Source organism: Balearica regulorum, chromosome 5, assembly GCF_011004875.1.
Source record: "Balearica regulorum gibbericeps isolate bBalReg1 chromosome 5, bBalReg1.pri, whole genome shotgun sequence".
In the NCBI taxonomy this organism is placed as follows: domain Eukaryota; kingdom Metazoa; phylum Chordata; class Aves; order Gruiformes; family Gruidae; genus Balearica; species Balearica regulorum.
In genome coordinates, this window is record NC_046188.1 from 3,695,016 (window position 1) to 3,713,426 (window position 18,411).

Below are 18,411 nucleotides of genomic sequence, written 5' to 3' on the forward strand. Positions count from 1 at the left end.
CAAGCCCAGAGTTTTTTCTTCAAGTGGGCCAACGCTGGAAATCTTCTTTTAGGGAAAACAAAGCCAACGACCCTTGGGAGGACATATGGTCCTTGTTAGAGGCAAGACACCTGAGATAAACATGGAAGCAAAAGGAAGAAAACAAACACTTCCCAAGAAACGGACAGATTGTACCAAGTGGCATGGTCCTGGTTTTGAGCTCAGAAGGGGGGAAAAAAAACCCCCAAAGCCTAGCAATTTCCCTATTATTGCAAAAATATCCCATCAGAGGCGATTGTTGGTTGAGAAGCCTGAAGCCCCAAATGGGTATTTAAGGCTCCATTAGCTGCCAGGAAAATGAGCTCCAAAAGATGCCAAAACCCCTTCCTGAGCTGTGACACAAAACACCAGAAAGGAGTGGGAGGCTGAGAAAAGCCTTGGAGCAACCACCCTACGGGGTGCCTTCTGCTCGGAAAAGGTCTCCTGGCAAGCAGACTGCAGCCTCCGGAAGCTGCTTGGATGGATCAGGCCAGGATTTGGCCTCAGCTTCGTTTTTTTTAACCTGATTTTTGTGGATACCGCAGAGGACTGAACGTGCCGGGGTCCCATCCAGCCCTCGGGAAGCCGACAGGATTGTTCCCACCATCGGATGTGTCCGCATGCTTTGGTGCTCTGCTGGATCAGGTCCTGCGAGGCTGGGAGGGGAGTTAAAAGAAGTCCTGAGACGTACGTTTTTCTTGCCCACCTGCGTGGAGGGTTAGTCTGAGAGTCAGCTGAAACACCTTCCCCTCCATCACACCCATCGCTTTGGCCACGGGAACGGGGAGGGCTGAGGCTGCGGGTGCCTTGCCACCGGCAAGGTGACTACATGTCCTCCGTGTCGTGCTGAAGAAGCCTCTGAACTGCGTGAGGAACGAAAGCAAAGCGAGGAATAGGAACAGCCTGTCGGAAATGGAGGTGGTGTCACAAACCACAGCTCACCCGGCCCTGGAGTTTGCCGTATACCATATTTCCTTTACGAAGTTCCTGTTACAAAACCAAGGTTTTAAAAATAACAGCCAAAATGCACTTGTAGCAGCGACCTGCCCTGTCCATGCTGGAGTCGATGAATGGTGCATCGTTTCACCGGGGTTTGGGGGGACCGGAGCACCTAGCGAGGACAGTTTCCCATTAGGTCATGGATGAAGGGCCGTACCTGAGCCCTGCCTGGCCCCCAGCTGATCCCAGCTCGGAGGCCAAGAGCAAAGGATTCGCTCTCAGCAAGGTGGGGAGAGGATCGGGGTCACGACTGGGGAAATACTATGCAACAGCGAGAGCTTCCTGTGCCACCCGGCGAGCCCGAAGCCCCAACAGAAGGAGGTTTCCTGGAGCTGGCATTTGGGGCAGATAAGCTGCGCTCAGCCAGGCTTGCAATGGGAAAGGGGGTTCCCGCTGATGTCCCCCCCCCTCACCTCAGTCATGAGCAGCCATGCAGGCTGCACTCCTACAGGGAACTCCGATGGCATATGGGAGAGGGGGGGCAATGGGGACATGGTGGGGGGCTGGCCAGGGGTCAGGGTGTTCTCCGTGGGCTCCGGGTGCCTCTCGGGCCACGGGCACCCACCTGCACAGCCGGGGCTCAGCTGCGGCTCCCCGGTAGCCCGCCCTGCACCAGGCTGGTGGAGATGACACCGGGGCTCATCACGCCTCGGGGTCCTCGGACCGGTGCTGGGGTTCGCTGCCCCCCCCCCCCCCCCCGGGCTCCCGGAGCGGCACCGGCACCAGGGCTCGACGTGAACCCGGCACTCCCACACCGGCATCGGGGGCCCGGATCGGCACTGGCTCTTGCTGTGCCTCTCGGGGATCCCGGATCGGCATCAGGGCTACCCCGGCACCGGGGCTCTCGGACCGGACCAAGGCTGGCTGTGAGCCCGGGGCTCCCCGCCCGCCACCCAGGCTCGCCATGCCCGGGGGCTCCCAGACCGGCACCGGGGCTAGCCCAGCGTTCCCGGAGCAGCAGCAGGACCCCCGAACGGCCACGGGGACCGGCTTGGTACCGGGACTCCCGGACCGGCACCGGAACTGGCCGTACGAAGGGCTCCCGGCCCGGTACCGGGACTCGCCATGCTCGGGGCTCCCGGCCCGGTACCGGGACTCTCAGCCCGGCCGGGTGCTGGCCGTAAGCGGGGCTCCCATCCCGTCCCCGGGACTAGCGCGGCGTCGGGGCTCCCGCAGCAGCCCCGGGGCTCCCCGTCCCGGTGCCGGGGTCATCCGTGCGGGGGGGGGGGGGGGGGGGGGGGGCCGGGGGGGGCGGCCCGGGGGCCCCGGCGCGGTGCGGGGCGGGCTCGGGGGCGGCGGGCGGGGCGGGAGCGGGGCGGGGGGGGGGGGGGGGAAGGCAGCGCGGGAGGGCGGTGCCAGCGGGGCGGGCGGCGGGCGGTGGCGGCGGCTCAGTCGTGCGGCGGCGGCGGCGGCGGCGGGGGGATGAACGGGACGGGCCAGCAGCAGTGCGGGCTGGACGGGGTGCTGCCGCCCGGGGCCCAGCCGCTGGTCAGCGCCATCATGTTCTCGGCCGGGCTCCTGGGCAACCTCCTGGCCCTGGGGCTGCTGCTGCGCTGCCGCCGCGGCCCCCGCGCCCGCCCGCCCTCCCTCTTCCACGTCCTGGTGCTGGCCCTGGTGGTCACCGACCTGTTGGGCACCTGCTCCGTCAGCCCCTTCGTCCTGGCCTCCTATCACCACAACCGTACCCTGAACGCCCTAGACCAAGGAAGACACATCTGTCTCTACTTCGGCTTCGCCATGAGCTTCTTCGGTCTCGCCACCATGCTCATCCTCTTCGCCATGGCGCTGGAGCGATGCCTGGCCCTGGGGCGGCCGTACTTCTACGAGCGCTTTCTCAGCCCCCGCACGGGCTTGGTTGCCCTGCCTGCCATCTACACCTTCTCCGCGGCCTTCTGCTCCTTGCCGCTGGTGGGCTTCGGGCAGTACGTGCAGTATTGCCCCGGCACCTGGTGCTTCATCCAGATGCACCTGAATTACTTCCAGCACAATGGCGGCACAGAGGTGTCGGAGTTGGATGTCACCTTCTCGCTGCTCTACGCCACCCTGCTCCTCTTCCTCATCCTCTCCGTACTGCTCTGCAACCTCAGCGTCATTGCCAACCTGGCCCGCATGCACCGCCGTGGGCAGAAGACCCGTCGGCTGGGCACAGTCGAGCAGCCCCGGGCGGCCAGCGGCTGTGGCCGGCGCATGTTCTCCATGGCCGAAGAGATTGACCATCTCCTTCTCCTCTCCATCATGACCATCACCTTCGTCATCTGCTCCCTGCCGTTCACGGTGAGTGCAACCACCTCTCCCCTGGGGTGAGGTCCCTCTCCCCAGCACCCCTGTTTCTCTCCCTCCCTTTGTAAGGGTCCCCCACACTCCACTGCCCAGACCTCAAGGGCTGAGGTCAAAGCTTATCTCCTCCTGAAGCCTGGGAGACACCAGCTCTGCCACAAGCTCTAGGCAGTTTGCACGTCCCTTGGGCAACTGGGGGAACCACTGCCCATATCCCCAGAGCCAGAGGGAGGATGGGGTGGCAGGAGAATGGGATGGCAGGACAATAGGGTGGCAGAAGGATGGGGTGGCAGGAGCAGAGGTGCCCTCCTGTCCCACAGAGGCTCCGAGGCCAGGCAGCATGGCCCAGGCAGGGTCCGGGGTAGGCGTCCCCTGGACCACATGGCATCACTGCGGTTCATGGAATCATAGAATCTTTAAGGTTGGAAAAGACCTCTAAGATCATCAAGTCCAACCGTCCATCAGTCTGTCGTGGGAGCCGGGCACTCATGGTGGAGGTGTGAGGGGTGGCAGAGCAATAAATTAGACATCCAAAGATGGGGATGAGAGATGCTGCTGGGCTGGAGACAGCGGGTATCTGTGCTGTTGGGCAGAGTTATCCCAGGGGGAAGGATGGAGCTGGAGATGCGGGCAGGCAGCACCGACCTCACCCGTAGACTGCGGGTGTGCCCACTCCTCTACAACGCCGGGGTGTGGGCACGGAGATGAGAGATCGCTGGGAATGGAGATCTGGCACATGGGCCACAGCATCCCTTGTCCCAAGGGTCATGCCCACATCCTGTGCGCTGTCTGTGCGCGAGGCTTCCAGCAGAAATACAAGATCGAAACACTGCAGTCAAGCGAGGAAGGGGAGAGAGCGAGTCCCCTGAGTCTGCGCCAGGCTCTCCCCACCAAAGGGCTGCTTTTCGTCCATCCGAGCCATATTACACCAGCAGCACTGCGGACCCTGGAGCACCTCGAGCTGCTTCTGTCCCCTGCCCATGTGTACGAGCCTACTGCTGCGGGAGGTTATTTTGTTCCCATTAGAAGCAAGCTCCACCAAGGTTGGGAGCGCAGCCAGTGCTAATTTTGTGCTCACAAAGTTAAATAGATGCTACCTTCCCTTTGTGCGCCCTTTCTTTTCCCAAGGGTAAAGAAAATAACCACAGGCTGTAGCCAAGCCAGGCTGCCTGGGTTTTAAGACAGAGAAAAGACAAAGCAATAATGTCCAGACGCTCGCGAGCATCCCAGGAGCCAGACTCAACATCCTGAGAGACGCTTTGGCTTCCGTCAATAGGTCTACACATGATGGGCGGCTCTCCCCAAGTCCTGAAAAAGCCCGGGTTTGGGTGCCGTGGTCATTATGCAGTGGGACCCCTTGGTGGGGACACATGGGCAGGGCACTGCGGGTCTGCTGGGGGCAGATGGGATGGGAAAGTGCCGCTGGTGGGGATCCCATGGGCCCTGTGGTAGCCGATATAGTCTTATCCAGAAGCACAGCTGGCTTTTCTTTTCCCATCGCCCAGCTCCCATGTGGGGTTGTGTTTGGGCTGCGTTTTGGCAGAGTCTCAAACCGAGCTCCCAAACATTGCCGTTGCCTCCTTGGTGCGACGCTTTTTCTTCTGGCTGCCCGCAGCAGCCACCCTGCGAGGAGCAGCCCAGGACATGAACCCAGAGAGCATCAGGCCACAGCACCGCAAAATCCTCCACCACAAAGCCCCAACCCCGGGGAAACCCTCGGAAGTGCCGCGCTCTCGGCAGCCCCGGGGACCGGCTGATCCGTGGCCACCTCGAGCCCTGGGATGCACCATCCCCGGGTGGTACCCAACAGGTCCCAGCTGGAGGAGGGATGCTCACATCTCCTGTGCCCCCAGCTCCCATCCCCATTTGAGCATTCCCTGTCCCCCAAAGTGAGGGGGTGGTGATTCGACCCGTATGAGTAAGAAATGCTGAGTCACCCTTCCAGGAAGCCCCGTCAGCTGCTATGAGTCGGCACGTTGCAGGAAGGACCAGAGTGGTCCAGCACCCCTCATCCTCTCCATCTTGCAGGTTTATTTGTCCCGCGTGGTTTTCAAGGTGAGACCCGTTTCCTCAAGCAACCGCTGGCTTAATTAGCGAAGCCTCGCTGCATGCCGATAGCAGAGCACAGGCCTGGCTTTCATTAGCGAGAAGTTTATTTAAACCGGTGGAGGCAGAAAGTGTGCTGTGACAGCCCAAGTCTCCCCAAGAAGCTGCCCAGGGGCTGGAGCCTGGAAGCCCAGACCCGGCGTTATTTCTCCCCATCGTGTTTTGCAGATCTGCGCCTACGTGAACCAGTTCAGCAAGGGAGCTGCCTCCGACTGGGACCTCCTAGCTCTGAGGTTTCTCTCTGTTAATTCCATCGTTGATCCTTGGGTCTTCGCCATCCTGAGGCCACCGATCCTGAGGTTCATGCGCTCCGTGCTGTGCTGCCAGGTGACCCCCGCGAGCCAGGACAGACGGACTCCGTCCCCCGCAAAGACAAAACTGGCAGTACGCCTGGACCCCTGTGGGCAGTAGATCCATCAGCCATTCCAGAAAACATCTGCCAGGTGAAGCACAGCCCTGGCAGATGTTACCGAAGCCTTAAGGCTCATAAAGAGACGTACCTGCTGCAGGGTGGGTCAAGTATGGGTGGCCCGGCCAGGTGTCACCACGTGTCTGGGAAGCCCCTGGCAAGCCAGTGCGGTCTCTCACAGGGCAAAAAATACAGTGGGACAAGATTGGAAGGGCTGACCAGTACCTGGATATCGCTGTCGCCCTTAGATGGGGCTGCTCCCACCCGGCGGAGGGTACAGGCCGTGTTTGGCCATGTTGTGGGAGGGTCGGGGAGGGTGAAGATATAACACTACTGCTGTGGGGGCCGTGTCGGGGAGCAGAGCTTCCTGCTGCTGTGCTTCCCAGCAAGGTCCCCACGGTCGTTTTGGGTGGAAGGCAGTGTGCAGACAGGGGTACGGGTCCTGGAGGGGGGGGGACTGGGCAGCCACCATCGCTAAAAGTACCAATCTGTGCCCCCAGGTCCCCAGGGACTGGGTAGGAGAGGAAGGGAGCAGTGTATCCCTAAATATTCCCCTTTATTTGGTAGGCTGGTTGCCTAAAGAAATGCACTTTATCAGGTCTGTGTGCATGTGTCTGTCTGTATGTTCCCCACCCACAGAGATTTTAGGCTCCTGTGGGTGCCAGCCCAGCACGTCTGAGGGGCACCGGGGCAGAAAAAAAGCCAAATTGTGGCATTTTCCTTGCACTGAGATGACCAGAGGAGCGGTGAGACCCCTCCTGAGCACCTGTTTTGCAGTTGTCTTTACCTTGTTGTTTGTGCAGGAGCCAACAAGGGGAATAAACCTGGACTTGTGCAAAGCATTTGACACTGTCCTGCACAACATCCTTGACTCTTAATTGGAGAGACACGGACTTGATGGATGGACCACTCAGTGGATAAGGAATTGGCTGGCTGGTCACACTCAAAGAGTTGTGGTCAACGACTCTATGTCCAAGTGGAGATCAGTGATGAGTGGCGTTCCTCAGGGGTCAGTGCTGGGACCGGCACTGTTTAACATCTTTGTCAGCAACGTGGACAGTGAGATCCGAGTGCACCCTCAGCAAGTTTGCTGACAACATTGAGCTGTGTGGTGCAGTCGACACGCCGGAGGGAAGGGATGCCATCCAGAGGGACCTTGACAGGCTGGAGGGGTGGATCCATGTGAACCTCATGGAGTTCAACAAGGCCAAGTGCAAGGTCCTGCACATGGGTCAGGGCAATCCCAAGCACAACGACAGGCTGGGCAGAGAATGGACTGATGGACTGAGAGCAGCCCTGAGGAGAAGGACTTGAGGGTGTTGATTGATGAGAAGCTCAATATGACCCGGCAATGTGCGCTGGCAGCCCAGAAAGCCAACTGTGTCCTGGGCTGCGTGTCCAGCAGCGTGACCAGCAGGTCGAGGGAGGGGATTCTGCCCCTCTGCTCCGCTCTGGGGAGACCCCCCTGCAGTGCTGCGTCCAGCTTGAGGGTCCCCAGGACAAGAAGGACATGGAGCTGTTGGAGAGAGTCCAGAGGAGGCCACGGAGATGGTCTGAGGACTGGAGCACCTCTGCTATGGAGACAGGCTGAGAGAGTTGGGCTGGTTCAGCCTGGAGAAGAGAAGGCTGCGGGGAGACCTTAGAGCCCCTTCCAGTCCCTGCAGGGGCTCCAGGAAAGCTGGAGAGGGGCTGGTGACAAGGGCAGGGAGTGACAGGCCAAGGGGGAATGGCCTGAAGCTGCAGGAGGGGAGATGGAGATGGGATGTGAGGCAGAAATCCTTCCCTGTGAGGGTGCTGAGGCCCTGGCACAGGGTGCCCAGAGAAGCTGTGGCTGCCCCTGGCTCCCTGGCAGTGTTCAAGGCCAGGTTGGATGGGGCTTTGGGCAACCTGGGCTAGTGGAGGGTGTCCCTGCCCATGGCAGGGGGTTGGGACTGGATGGGCTTTGAGGTCCCTTCCAACCCAAACCATTCTATGAGTCTATGAGTCTATAATAAAGAGCCCAACCAGGGAATGGGAGGTTCTGCTCACAGCCATGGGCTTTACCCACACCCAGGGTGATGCTGATGATGGGTTTTGGGTTGGCACAGAGGAGGGCTTGTCGTCCTGAGCCTTTGCTCATCCTCCCACCAGCCTGGGAAAAACCTGCTCAGGGGCATCTCTTCTCTAGAGATTTTATTTGAAAAAAGCAACCTAAAACCAAGAAAACAAAAAAAAAATCTGCAAAGTGCAGAAACATCCAGGTCATCAATCCTGTCCCATCAGGTAGCATCCTTCAGTGCCACTGTTTTGTTTTGTGGGATGCGCCTGTTGCTCTTTGGGTCTCTGGGCTGGTCCCCACTGGGGGAAGGAGCATCCGACCCCACGGGTGAGCTGGGTTTATCCCGAGGCCATCGCTGCCGTTAGGGGTTGCTGGGGGGGCTCGTGGCTCCTGTTCATGCAGCATCCAACAAACGCAGTGTCGTCGTGCTATTGCAAGTAGGGCATGTCGTCCTCTGTTTGAGAACTACAGCTCTGCTCAGAAAGCCCAAAGGTGCCGAGATTTGGGGCTTTTCTGCGATACGTTAGTTGAGGTGATGTAAAATTAAATGTTATTATTTAAATAATAAATATCTCTCAAAGGAGCCTGCTGAGTCGCGTGTGGATTTGTGCTGAAGATGCACCTCAGGGTAGATCTGGCTCCCAGAGGAAACGTGTCACATGCCTGGAGCATCAGTGGGACGAAGCCTCAGGGATGGGGAGAGAGGGCAGGAGGGGAGGCTGGGAGGGGAAATGTGTGCCTCCAGTTTCCTAAAAAAGTGAAAATAAACTGTGTTTTATAGATGTGTGATGACAGTTTTGCCTTACCTCTGCAACCTGACCCCTGAGCAACAGAAATACCCCCACCTCTGAGCTCTTCCCTAAAACTTGTATATCCTGAAGCCAGGGAGAGGCAGACAAAGCTCCTACCTGTTATCAAAATACACGCACAAAAAAAATACCCAACCTAAAAAAAAAAAAAAAAAAAAAAGGCAGAATTTATGTCACTTTTTGTCAGGCAGCCAATATCCACAGGAAGTTTACTGGCCTCCGAAATGCGTGTGGGCAGATGTCAGGCATGGGCTGCTATTGCTCAAGCCCTGCCGACGGGTTTCTGGCAGCGCCCTGCGGCTGCGGGGTGGCTGGGGGGTTTCGAGGAGGAGGGGGGGGGGAAATTTCGGGGGGGCGGTTTCAGGGGGAGGACTGCAGATGTGCCCTGCAGACAGCGCTGCCGCTGAGGTGCTCCCCATGCTGTCAAGTAACTCGTGCAATTAAGTCATTAACCCTGTTGCTGAGCCCTGGGTGTCCGGATTTGGCAGATTCCCACCCGCCGCTCGGAGGTGATGGTCACCCCCTCCCCAATTATTTCCCCGTCCGTGCGTACCGCAGCAGCAGCAAAGACACTTTCGGGGGTCAGGGCTTGTGCACCCCATTGTGTCTCAGTGGGCGCTTGGCTTGAAAAGCAGCCAAAAGCTTTGAGAAGAGCAGTGGGTCCGTGCGTTTTATTTGTCCGGATGGTTGTGACCTGGTTGCTTGTGCTGGAATTTTGGGACCAGCTGCCTAATCCTTTTCTAAGCCAGAGGGAAAGGCTGCCTGGCGTGCAAAAGATGGAAAGAAAAGAAAAAAAAAAAAACAACCCCAAAACATCACGTTGGAAGTGGCAGAGGGGTCACATCCAGCCTGCTGAGGTGTGTGACAGCGGTGGGAAGGGGACCCAGGGCCATCCATGGCAGCACAGGGGAACAACCCGAAAGCGGGATGCTCCTGGTGGCTCTCACTCCGAGGATCTGCTCCCACCGACTGCCAGCTTGGCTGCTGACCACTAATTGCTGGCTGCTTGTTTTTTTGGGAGTTTTATGGCTCCTCATCAGGAAACGCGGGGCTGGGAGACAACCTCCCAGCATCCATCCCACTGGGTTGTAATGCTGCAGCGGAGTCACTCTGATGCGAGATGTCCCCAATAAGGGACAGCAATCCTGACAAGTGGGGTCATGGAAATGATTTGGCTGAAATTTAATGCAAAAATAAAGAAGAGAAATTGGTTATGAGATAGGGAGAGGCTTAGTGCATGCAAGGAGAGGAACCCCCCCCGAGACCCGAGTCCCTTTGCTGTGGTGCACCCTGCAGAGATGGGTCCCTCGCCCGGAGATGCTGCGGGGTACCGCTCTGCTCCGGGACTGCTTCCCACGCCGCTCCTCAGGGAGGGATGGGGCGTCAGCCTCGCCGAGTGGGGTGTCCCGCTTGGGTCCCAACCTCTGAGCCCACTGGTTACCCCAGTTGCTGCCACCCCCTGAGCCCAGAAAATGAAAAAAAAAAAAAGCAATCAGCCCTCCTGATTTTCAGAGAAAAACCAGGCCTTAATTAGAGCTCTGCAAAGACAAGGAGGACCATGAATCTCTGCATCCTGAGCCATGAGCCTGCACAAAACCCTGCTTTTATTAGCATCACACAGGAGCTATTACGAAAGCCGAATTAATTTGGCTCTCTTCGGCTCAATCAATGTCTGCTCAGCTTAAACGCAAGATGCCAAAGTGTAATTTCATTCTTTGCGCTGACCCTTAATGATTTTTTATTTCCATGTCGTGGAGCAGAGCCGGAGACATGCTAGAGCAAGGAACTGCCAGGCGGGTCTTTACGTTTGCATTTCCGTCTGGAAATCAAGCTGCCAAAGAGGAGAGAGGGAGAAATCACCCCTTGGGGACAAGGGACGCCATCACCTGCCCACCAGACTTCTTAAAAATGGGGAGAGACTTTCCACAGCTGCTGGAGGGAGCCGGGAGCTGCGGGATCCAGGGGATTGGGACATTCCCTGTCGGCCGGAGCAGCCCGGGGGTGGCTCCGAGTTGCTCCCCATGGCAGCGGGGAGGCCAGAGTCTGCCTCTCCTTCTGGGCTGTCTCCCTTAAAAAGAAAAAACATGAAGGGACATGGTTTGGGTGGGAAATGATGGCGATGCAATGCAGCATTTTTGGGAAAATGGGCATTTTTGGTGAGTAGAGAAGAAAGGAGGGGAGCTTCCCTCTTGCTCGCTCCTTTTCTGGCTTGTTTGGAACATCCCTTCCTGGTCTGTGTGCTGTCAGCAAGGAGCTAGCCCTCGTTTTTCAGCTGTTTTGCCCTCTTGGCTGAGCCCCAGTGCTTCAGCCGCGGCTCTGCCGGGGATCACGAAAGCCCCGCGACCCCGTTCACGGGGGGTCAGCAAACGCGGGCGACGTTTAGGCACAGCCTGCAAAGGTGGGTGACGTGCCGTGCTGCGTGCCAAGGCCACGGGCATCCCTCCGGAGCACCTCTGGGATTGCGGGTCCGGTCCTTCGGGAGGCTGGAAGGAAAGCAGAGCCCCGGGAAGAAGGGGAGAGCCAGGCAGGAGGCAGCTGCCCTGTCGAGACGGCTGCGTTTCTGGGCAGAGGGCTGGCAGCGAGCCCATCTCCCCGGGCTCCGGGAGGGTGTGTGGAGCGATAGCTATTAAACTGGATTAAATGAATTAGGCAAGGAAGTGACTTAAAGGAAGATGGCATGGCTGGGCTCCCAAAGCAGCTTTGCAGCGGTGCCAGGGCTTACCTTGGCATCAGATGTTGGAGCTGATGGCAATTCCCCACGGCTTAAGAGCAGGGAAGAGAAAGATTTGGCTTTACTGTAGCTACCTCCTGCTTTTGCAGCTGGTTTCAGACCTCTCCATCCCCGCTTATTAACACAAAACCTTTCCAGCTCCTCTGGGTCCCTCAGGTCACCCCACGTCTCCCATTTTCCTGGATTCACTGGGTCCCTTTTTGGTCACTGGGGACTAACGCCAAGCACTGTCCTCCTGCAGCATCCCCAGAGGGGAGAGCTTGCAGTTTAAATCAGGCTGTATTTTACCTTACAGCCCAGTAAACAAGGCTATCAGCCCTCCTCAGGAAGGCTGCGGGGATACCCCAGACATCCGAAGTTTAAAATCAGAGCCCGTTGCCCAACACCAAGACCCAGAACGAGTAATTCGTGGCCCGTCCCCTGTCATTACCACAGCAGGGTTACCAGGCCTGGGAAGCAGCAGGGCTGGAGCAGGATTACTTCTCTGCAGCCACATTTTCAAGATTTTTTTTTTTTTTTTGCAATGTATGAATAATAATAAAAAAATTCATTCTGGCTTTTTGGTTCAGTGTTGCAGGGGGGGTGAAAGTCTCATCTGAGTTTTCCACAAAAGTGGTTGAATTGCTGTTATTTTGGCTGCTCGAGGGTTTCCGGCACGCTCCCAGGTCTCTGTCCCTCCCCGGTACCTGGCTGCGGCTGCAGGAGCTGATGCATAAGGGAGGAATGTGGGACGGAGGTGCAGCCCTGCCGCTGCCAAAAGCTCCTGCGGGCTTGTTTCTTCCCGCAGCCGGATCCAGGTGTCCCGAGAGGAGAGCCGGAGGATGCCAGGGATGGTGCTGAGCCTTGGGATGGCAAGGGCAGCCATGCATCCCCGTTGGCCCCTCAGCCATCCTGAAGCCCAAAGGCACGGGCAGGGGAAGGGCTGGAGGGAGCAGAGCCGCTCCGGGTCCTTGCCCTCCGGCTGGGGGGACGTGCTGCTGCGGGAAAACCAACCAAGGGGACAACCGACGCACTGGGAAAAATCCAGCCCGAGCTCGGAGATGATCTACGACTGATTGAAAACACAAGGAGGGAAAGTTTTACAAACCCAACTGGGATGTGGAGCTAAAAATACAGCTGCCGTGGCTAGGCGGGGAAGCGAGACATCCAAGGCCACCGCTTGTTTGTTTGCTGCGGCGATGTGCACGCACGGCGGGCCTGGCACTCGCCTCCAGAGAAAGTCCACTCCCTTAAAAGCATCCAGATGGGGTACGTGATAATATATATTCTCACTTGCCGCTCTTTATACCCCTGATGCATGCTGCAGGGAGACACGTCGCCTTTCCCTGAGCGGGAGAAGCCGGCGGCGAGGGCTGGATCACGCTTCCCCGATGCTCACGGGCTTTGCCGTGGGGGTGAAGGCACCACGAGAGGTTTGAAAGGGGCACATTGGGTTCTTACTCAAGAGCCCGAGGTGGGCACGTGTTTGGGGAGGCTCCTGGAAGTCGTAAGGTTTTCTCATGCCGAGCTGCTTTTTTTAACCGGATTTCCCTGAAATGTGGAAACATCCGCGCCCATCAAATCTGCAGGGAAATGCCGCCGATCTGCCAGCGCTGGTGTGGTTCCCAAAGCGAACTATATCTTCAAAAACAAGAGACTAAACAGTGTCAAACTCATGTCAAGCACCAGGCTTTTAAAAAGGCCGTAAAAGTTACGAGGCATTGCTGAGCGTGACGGATCGCTGGCCACCCTGCCCTGCACACCAAATGCTGCGACCTCGCCTGCAAACCCCATTTATTAGGTAAACACAGGACCCCGTTAGCAGCCTCGTGAGCTGAGCGTATGCAAGGAAGAGAGCAAAGGTCCTAGGGTTTCCGAGCAAGTCAGACCATAAATCTGTGTAGGGTTTTGGGTCCCAGCGCCGTGGCTGAGAACAGTTGCTGCCCGCTCTGGTTTTGCTGCGGTTCTTGCTGAGCCGCCTCAGCTGCAGAAAGTGCCAGTTTGTGGCTGAAGTAAAAACCCTCTAAAAAAAAAAACCAAAAAAAACCAAACCACCTGAAAAAACTTGTTTCTCTGAGCAGCCAGTTTGTGAGCGAGGTCCTGTCATGGTCAAAACACCAGCCCTCCAGTCCTATGAGTCTGGCACGCTGCATTTCTCTGCTTCAGCCTCCCCTCCGTGCTCTGGGAACATCTCTTCCCAGCATGGGAGCCATATCTCTCCCGTGGCCATTCCCTCAGCACCCTGCATCAGTTGGGGAAACTCCAGAAAAATAATAAAGGGAATAAAAAGAGGAAATAATAACGGGGAAACTGCCTGGGTGCCAGGGCTGGGGATGTGCCCCCCGGGCGCAGGGCTCTCCCAGCCCAAACCTGCTGGCTTCCTCCGGCTTCCAGCTGCGACCGGCTTTGCTCCTGTTAGCATTGGCAGCTGTCGCAGCATGAACAGTCCCTGCTCTGGCTCAGTTTTTCCCTCCCGTAGCCAGCCCCACGCTGCCGGCACCGTGCCGTGCCGAGAGGAGCCTGGCCGAGCCGGCCCTGGCTGAGCGAGGTTCCCACAGGGCTGGTGGAGCTGTTCCTCATGCTGAGCATCCACGGATTTATCTCTCCCAAAGAGCACTCACCAGATGCAAACATCTCCAGCTGGGCTTTTCCCAACAGGCCCTTCCTGGCTGCTGAATTATTTTTCTTTTGCACACCTCGTTGCTTAGCTGGGATGCCGGGGAGAGGGAAGGATCAATGCACAGCGCTGCAAGGATGCACGGGAGGAGGGCTCTGCTCCCTGCTGCTTCCTCGCCCTCTTCCTAGAGGCACCGAAATGGCAGTGAGAGAAACCCCCAGAGCTCATCGAGCCCATCACCCTCCCCAAACCTGCTCCAGGACCAGCATCCTCACTGGCCTCCTTTGCTATCAGCTGCACTGTAATTTCAGCCCTAGCAACCACCTAGAAGATGCTGAATAAGCAGCATAGCAACAGTTGGCAGAACCAGGATGGATAAAAACCACTAAGGATGCCATTTACTGGGAGCCCAATATCCCCAATACCGCTGCCATGGCACGCCAGGGACAAGGTTTTATCTCTCGATAGGGGGAGATGGTGTTGGCCAGGACAGATGTGAAATGTCAAAGCAGACAGCATTTTGAACAGACTTAAAAAGAAAAATAACTCTGTTTACAAGAAACCATTCCAGGGCTGTTTTGTTTGCCTGTGTTTATTCCCAGACATTCGTGCTACTAGAGCTTTGGCCACGCAGCTAATTGAGAGTGATGGAGTTTGTCATGCCGAGTGCACGTATATACGAGAGAACATTTATTTGTCATGAGCAGCTGCTATTTCCTCTGCTGAAGACCTTTTTCATCCAATCGGGGCTGGGAAATGCTCACTGACAGCTGTGAGGACTCTCCGAGGACCCTGCGGAGGACAGACCGATCCATAGCTGCGTGAGGATGAGTCCTCAGCGCTTACTCTCAGCAAACTCATGCACGGCCAGCGCTCGGGGAAGGCAGGGACAGCCCGTGCCCTGGCTGAGGGGCTCTGCCGAGCGGTCCGCGGGGGGCTGCTGGAGGAAGCTGTTCAGGGACTCGGAGCGATCGCATCGGGGATCGGTTTGGGAAACCTCTTGCATCCTGCGAGAGTGCTCCTGCTTCCTCCAGTACCCCGGGTCGCCGCTGTCTCCGACATGCCCCGGTCCCCTGGGGCTGTTCGCAGCAAGGTCATCACTGACCACCATTTCTGCTGCAGGACCGTGTCGGCGATGTGGGTACGAAAGAGCACAAAGCGTCTGCAAACCTGCAGCTCTGCAAGGGCGACAGGGGAAAGGGGGCAAGAGGAAAGGGGAAGGGCAAAGGAGAAAGGTGACAGGGGAGAGGGGAAAAGCTTCCAGGCTCTGTCCTGGTGTGTTTGGCCATCGGAAATTGCCACGGCCGGCTGGTTTCTCTGCAGGTAGTACTTTGCCGTCAGCCCCCCATTCATTGCATTTTGCCTTCTCAAGCTTTGGCAGCTAAATCAGCCGAGAAACCCGAATGTTCCCTGCAAGATGCTCTGGGAGCGGGAGGCTTCGTGCCGCCAGGGTGTTTGGGGGCATCCCAGGACAGCAAAACACAGAGCCCCTGACAAGTCTGAGAGGGGTTCAGGGGTCAAAAACAAATACCAGGAAATCCATGGCAGGATATCCGCTGGTTCAAGCAGCCAGTTATCCCCTTGAGATGTCCTTCCCTCCGCCACGCAACCTGAGCATCCTTCCCGGGGCGGCTTGCTCAGCACTTTCCCCCTTGGTGGAGCTGCTTGCACAAGCCGAGGCACTGGAGCCGGCTCTACCTCCCCGGGCACGGCGTTTTTCTGCCGATGCATCCTACCAGCACCAGCCACAGCAATCCCGCATTGCTGCTGGGCTCGGCTTCAAATAGCCACGATGCCAAACGCTTCTCGAATAGTTACGCAAGAGGCTTTTGATTCTCTTAATTATTTATTATTAATGTGCTGTAACTATTAGAATAAATCACAAAGATTTGCAAAGTTTATAATCAATAACCTCTCTCTCAGAGGAAGATGAAGGGCCCTGGTTCAGTGCATCCCTTCCGCAGGATGTTCGGGCACATTCAAGTGTATATTCAGCATCTGACAACTTTTTAAGGGAGATCAGCTTTTCCCGGGCATTGCAGCGATGTCCTCAGGGGTATCTGCTGCCGATGCCCGTGCACCTCCATCCAGCCCACCCAAAGGCCCTGGGAGCGCAGTCCCCGTCCCCTGCCAGGGCAAGGACGCAGGTCTGGTCAGCAAACACCATCATGTTGCTGCTTTGCTCTATTTTTTTCCTTCTCAAAGAGGATCAGTTCATGTTTTTCTCACATTTTTCTGAAGTCATTCTGCATTTTTAGAAGGACGTGCTAAGCCAGGAAGGATTTCTTCTTGTGGGTGTGTTTGCTTTGAGACTTGCCTATGAACAGCAGCACATGGTACATTTTTAAAATTATATTTAATTGCCCTTTCCCCTGGCTTGGACTTGCTGGTGCCTTTCTGGAACTGGAAGTCCAGTCCCATGGGGCTGTATGGCTGTTGGAGCAGCAGACCTCATAGGGGACATCTGTGGGGTCCCCAACCTGGCAGACCCTGTCCTCCTAGGAGGTCCCTGTCTTTGCAAGGGGACCCTGTGGAGTCCTTGTCCTTTTAGGACATCACTGTGGGTACTTGTCCTGGCTTAGGGGTCCCTGTTCTCGGGGTGGGGGGGGGTGTGTCTCAGTCCTTGTAGGGGGTCATTGTGGGGTCCTCATCTTTGCAGAGGATCTAAACCCCTTGTAGGGTGCCCTTGGCCTCATAGAGGGTCCCTGTCCTTGCAGAAGGGCATCCATGTCCTCATAGGGGGTCCTTAGGGGACTGCAGCAGGCTGCATCCCACAGGGACCCACATCCCAGGGCCTGGCACGCCAGGGGACAGCCAGGATGGAGGGGAATGAGGAGTCAGCTGAAAACTCCCCATCAGCCCACAGCTCTGCAGCATGTCCCACCCTGGTTTGTGGGACCCCCCAACCGGCCCCAACACAGACCAATGGTCGCTGCGGTTTGGAAAAACCCCCGCAACCTGGTGCAAAGGGCGTTGGAGCGGCACAGGGCAGGCGCAGCTCACCACAAGTAGGCAACAGCCAGGAGAGCAACGAGCAATTAGCAAGAGCTGAGATTTGCAGAGATTAAAACGATGACAGCAGCGTCATCAGGCCGCTGCCAGCTGGATTTTGCAGGCTGGGAGGAACAAAAAAAATCTCTTTCTCTATTTGGGCAAGAAAATGGAAGGGATCTATGTGTTAAGTCCAAGAAAAATACCTCCTATCCTTGATATCGAGCAGCAGATGGAAAGGCTTGGGGAAAGAGCTGGGGCAACTGGGTCTCAATAACCTCAGGCTGGTGCAGGGACCGGGGACATTAATGTGCCCATGGCATTGGGACACCGCTAGTGAGCTCAGGCTGGGGGACCAGGCTTGGTAAAATAAGATATTTCTCTGAATGAAGACTGGCCCCGCTCCCTGCTGAGGCTGAGTGGCAGGGACCCTGTCCCCGGCGGAGCCAGCACTGTCACCGGGCTTGGCTGGCTGTAGGCAAAGGGTAAGCAAAACCCTCTGGGCTAAAAGCCCAGCCCTGTTTTCCTGGGAGATTGCAGGATGCTCCGGCACTGCCAGAGCACTTATTTTCCCTGGAAATCCCTGGGCACACCACAGGAGTTTTCCCTCATCGCACCGTGGTGGATCAGGGATGACCCGTGGCATGGGGGAGAGGAGAGCAGGGCTGAGTGGTCCTCTCTGCCAATAACTCAATTTTCAACGGTCCTCGGGATCTCAGAGGGATGTCGCTCAAGAAAAAAATCAGAGAAAGCCAAGGGGCTCCAAAGGAAATGGACAGCGGGAAGGTTGTGATTAAATGGCTTAAAAACATAGATCTACTCTGGGAGCTGTTTGGGGAGAGAAATGTGAGGCTGGCCCTGCTGGCTCACGCCAAAGGTCTCTTTGTAGCTTGTCTCCATCAGCAGACGCTAGCTGGGATTTAGGGAATGGGTTCAAGGACAGGGTAAGTCAGAGCAACCTCAGCTGGTGATGGTCAGCAGTTACCAAGAGCGAACCCAGCCCTCCTGAATTCACCGACCCCCTTTTGGGAGGGACCACCACCCCGCAGCAAGGAGCTTGGGGTCTCGCCAGGGATGTACCCATGGGTGGAAAACCCACCTCGCAGGGACAGGGGATGTGGTGGGGTGTCCTCCCTGAGCTCCTCCAGCATTGCTGGGTCGCTGGGGCCATCGGCACGGGTGAAAGGCTGGGAAGAGCAGCCAGCTGGCCCCGCTCCTCTGGTACTGTGGGACACGGCTTGCCAGGGGAATAGTTGAAGCTTTGCCACGGGGAGCCGGGGACGGCTGGGCTGTGCTGTGAAGCCCTTCCCGTTCCCTGGGAATTGAATTGCAGAGATAAAGTAAAATATCTGAGATCTCATCTCAGCTGGAGCCGAGTCCTTAAAATGGACCGTGCTGTGCTCCTGGCTGCGATAAAGGAAGAGAGAAATCCCTCCT

General features: G+C 57.2%; 1 protein-coding gene across 1 annotated transcript; it reads left to right on the forward strand.

Moving 5' to 3' along the window:
- Positions 1-2,377: 2,377 nt before the first annotated feature.
- Positions 2,378-8,430, forward strand: PTGER2 (prostaglandin E receptor 2). Its single transcript, XM_075753183.1, has 2 exons — positions 2,378-3,291; positions 5,569-8,430. Exons 1-2 carry the CDS (start codon positions 2,440-2,442, stop codon positions 5,809-5,811), a joined length of 1,095 nt encoding a protein of 364 aa, XP_075609298.1. The 5' UTR covers positions 2,378-2,439; the 3' UTR covers positions 5,812-8,430.
- Positions 8,431-18,411: the final 9,981 nt, after the last annotated feature.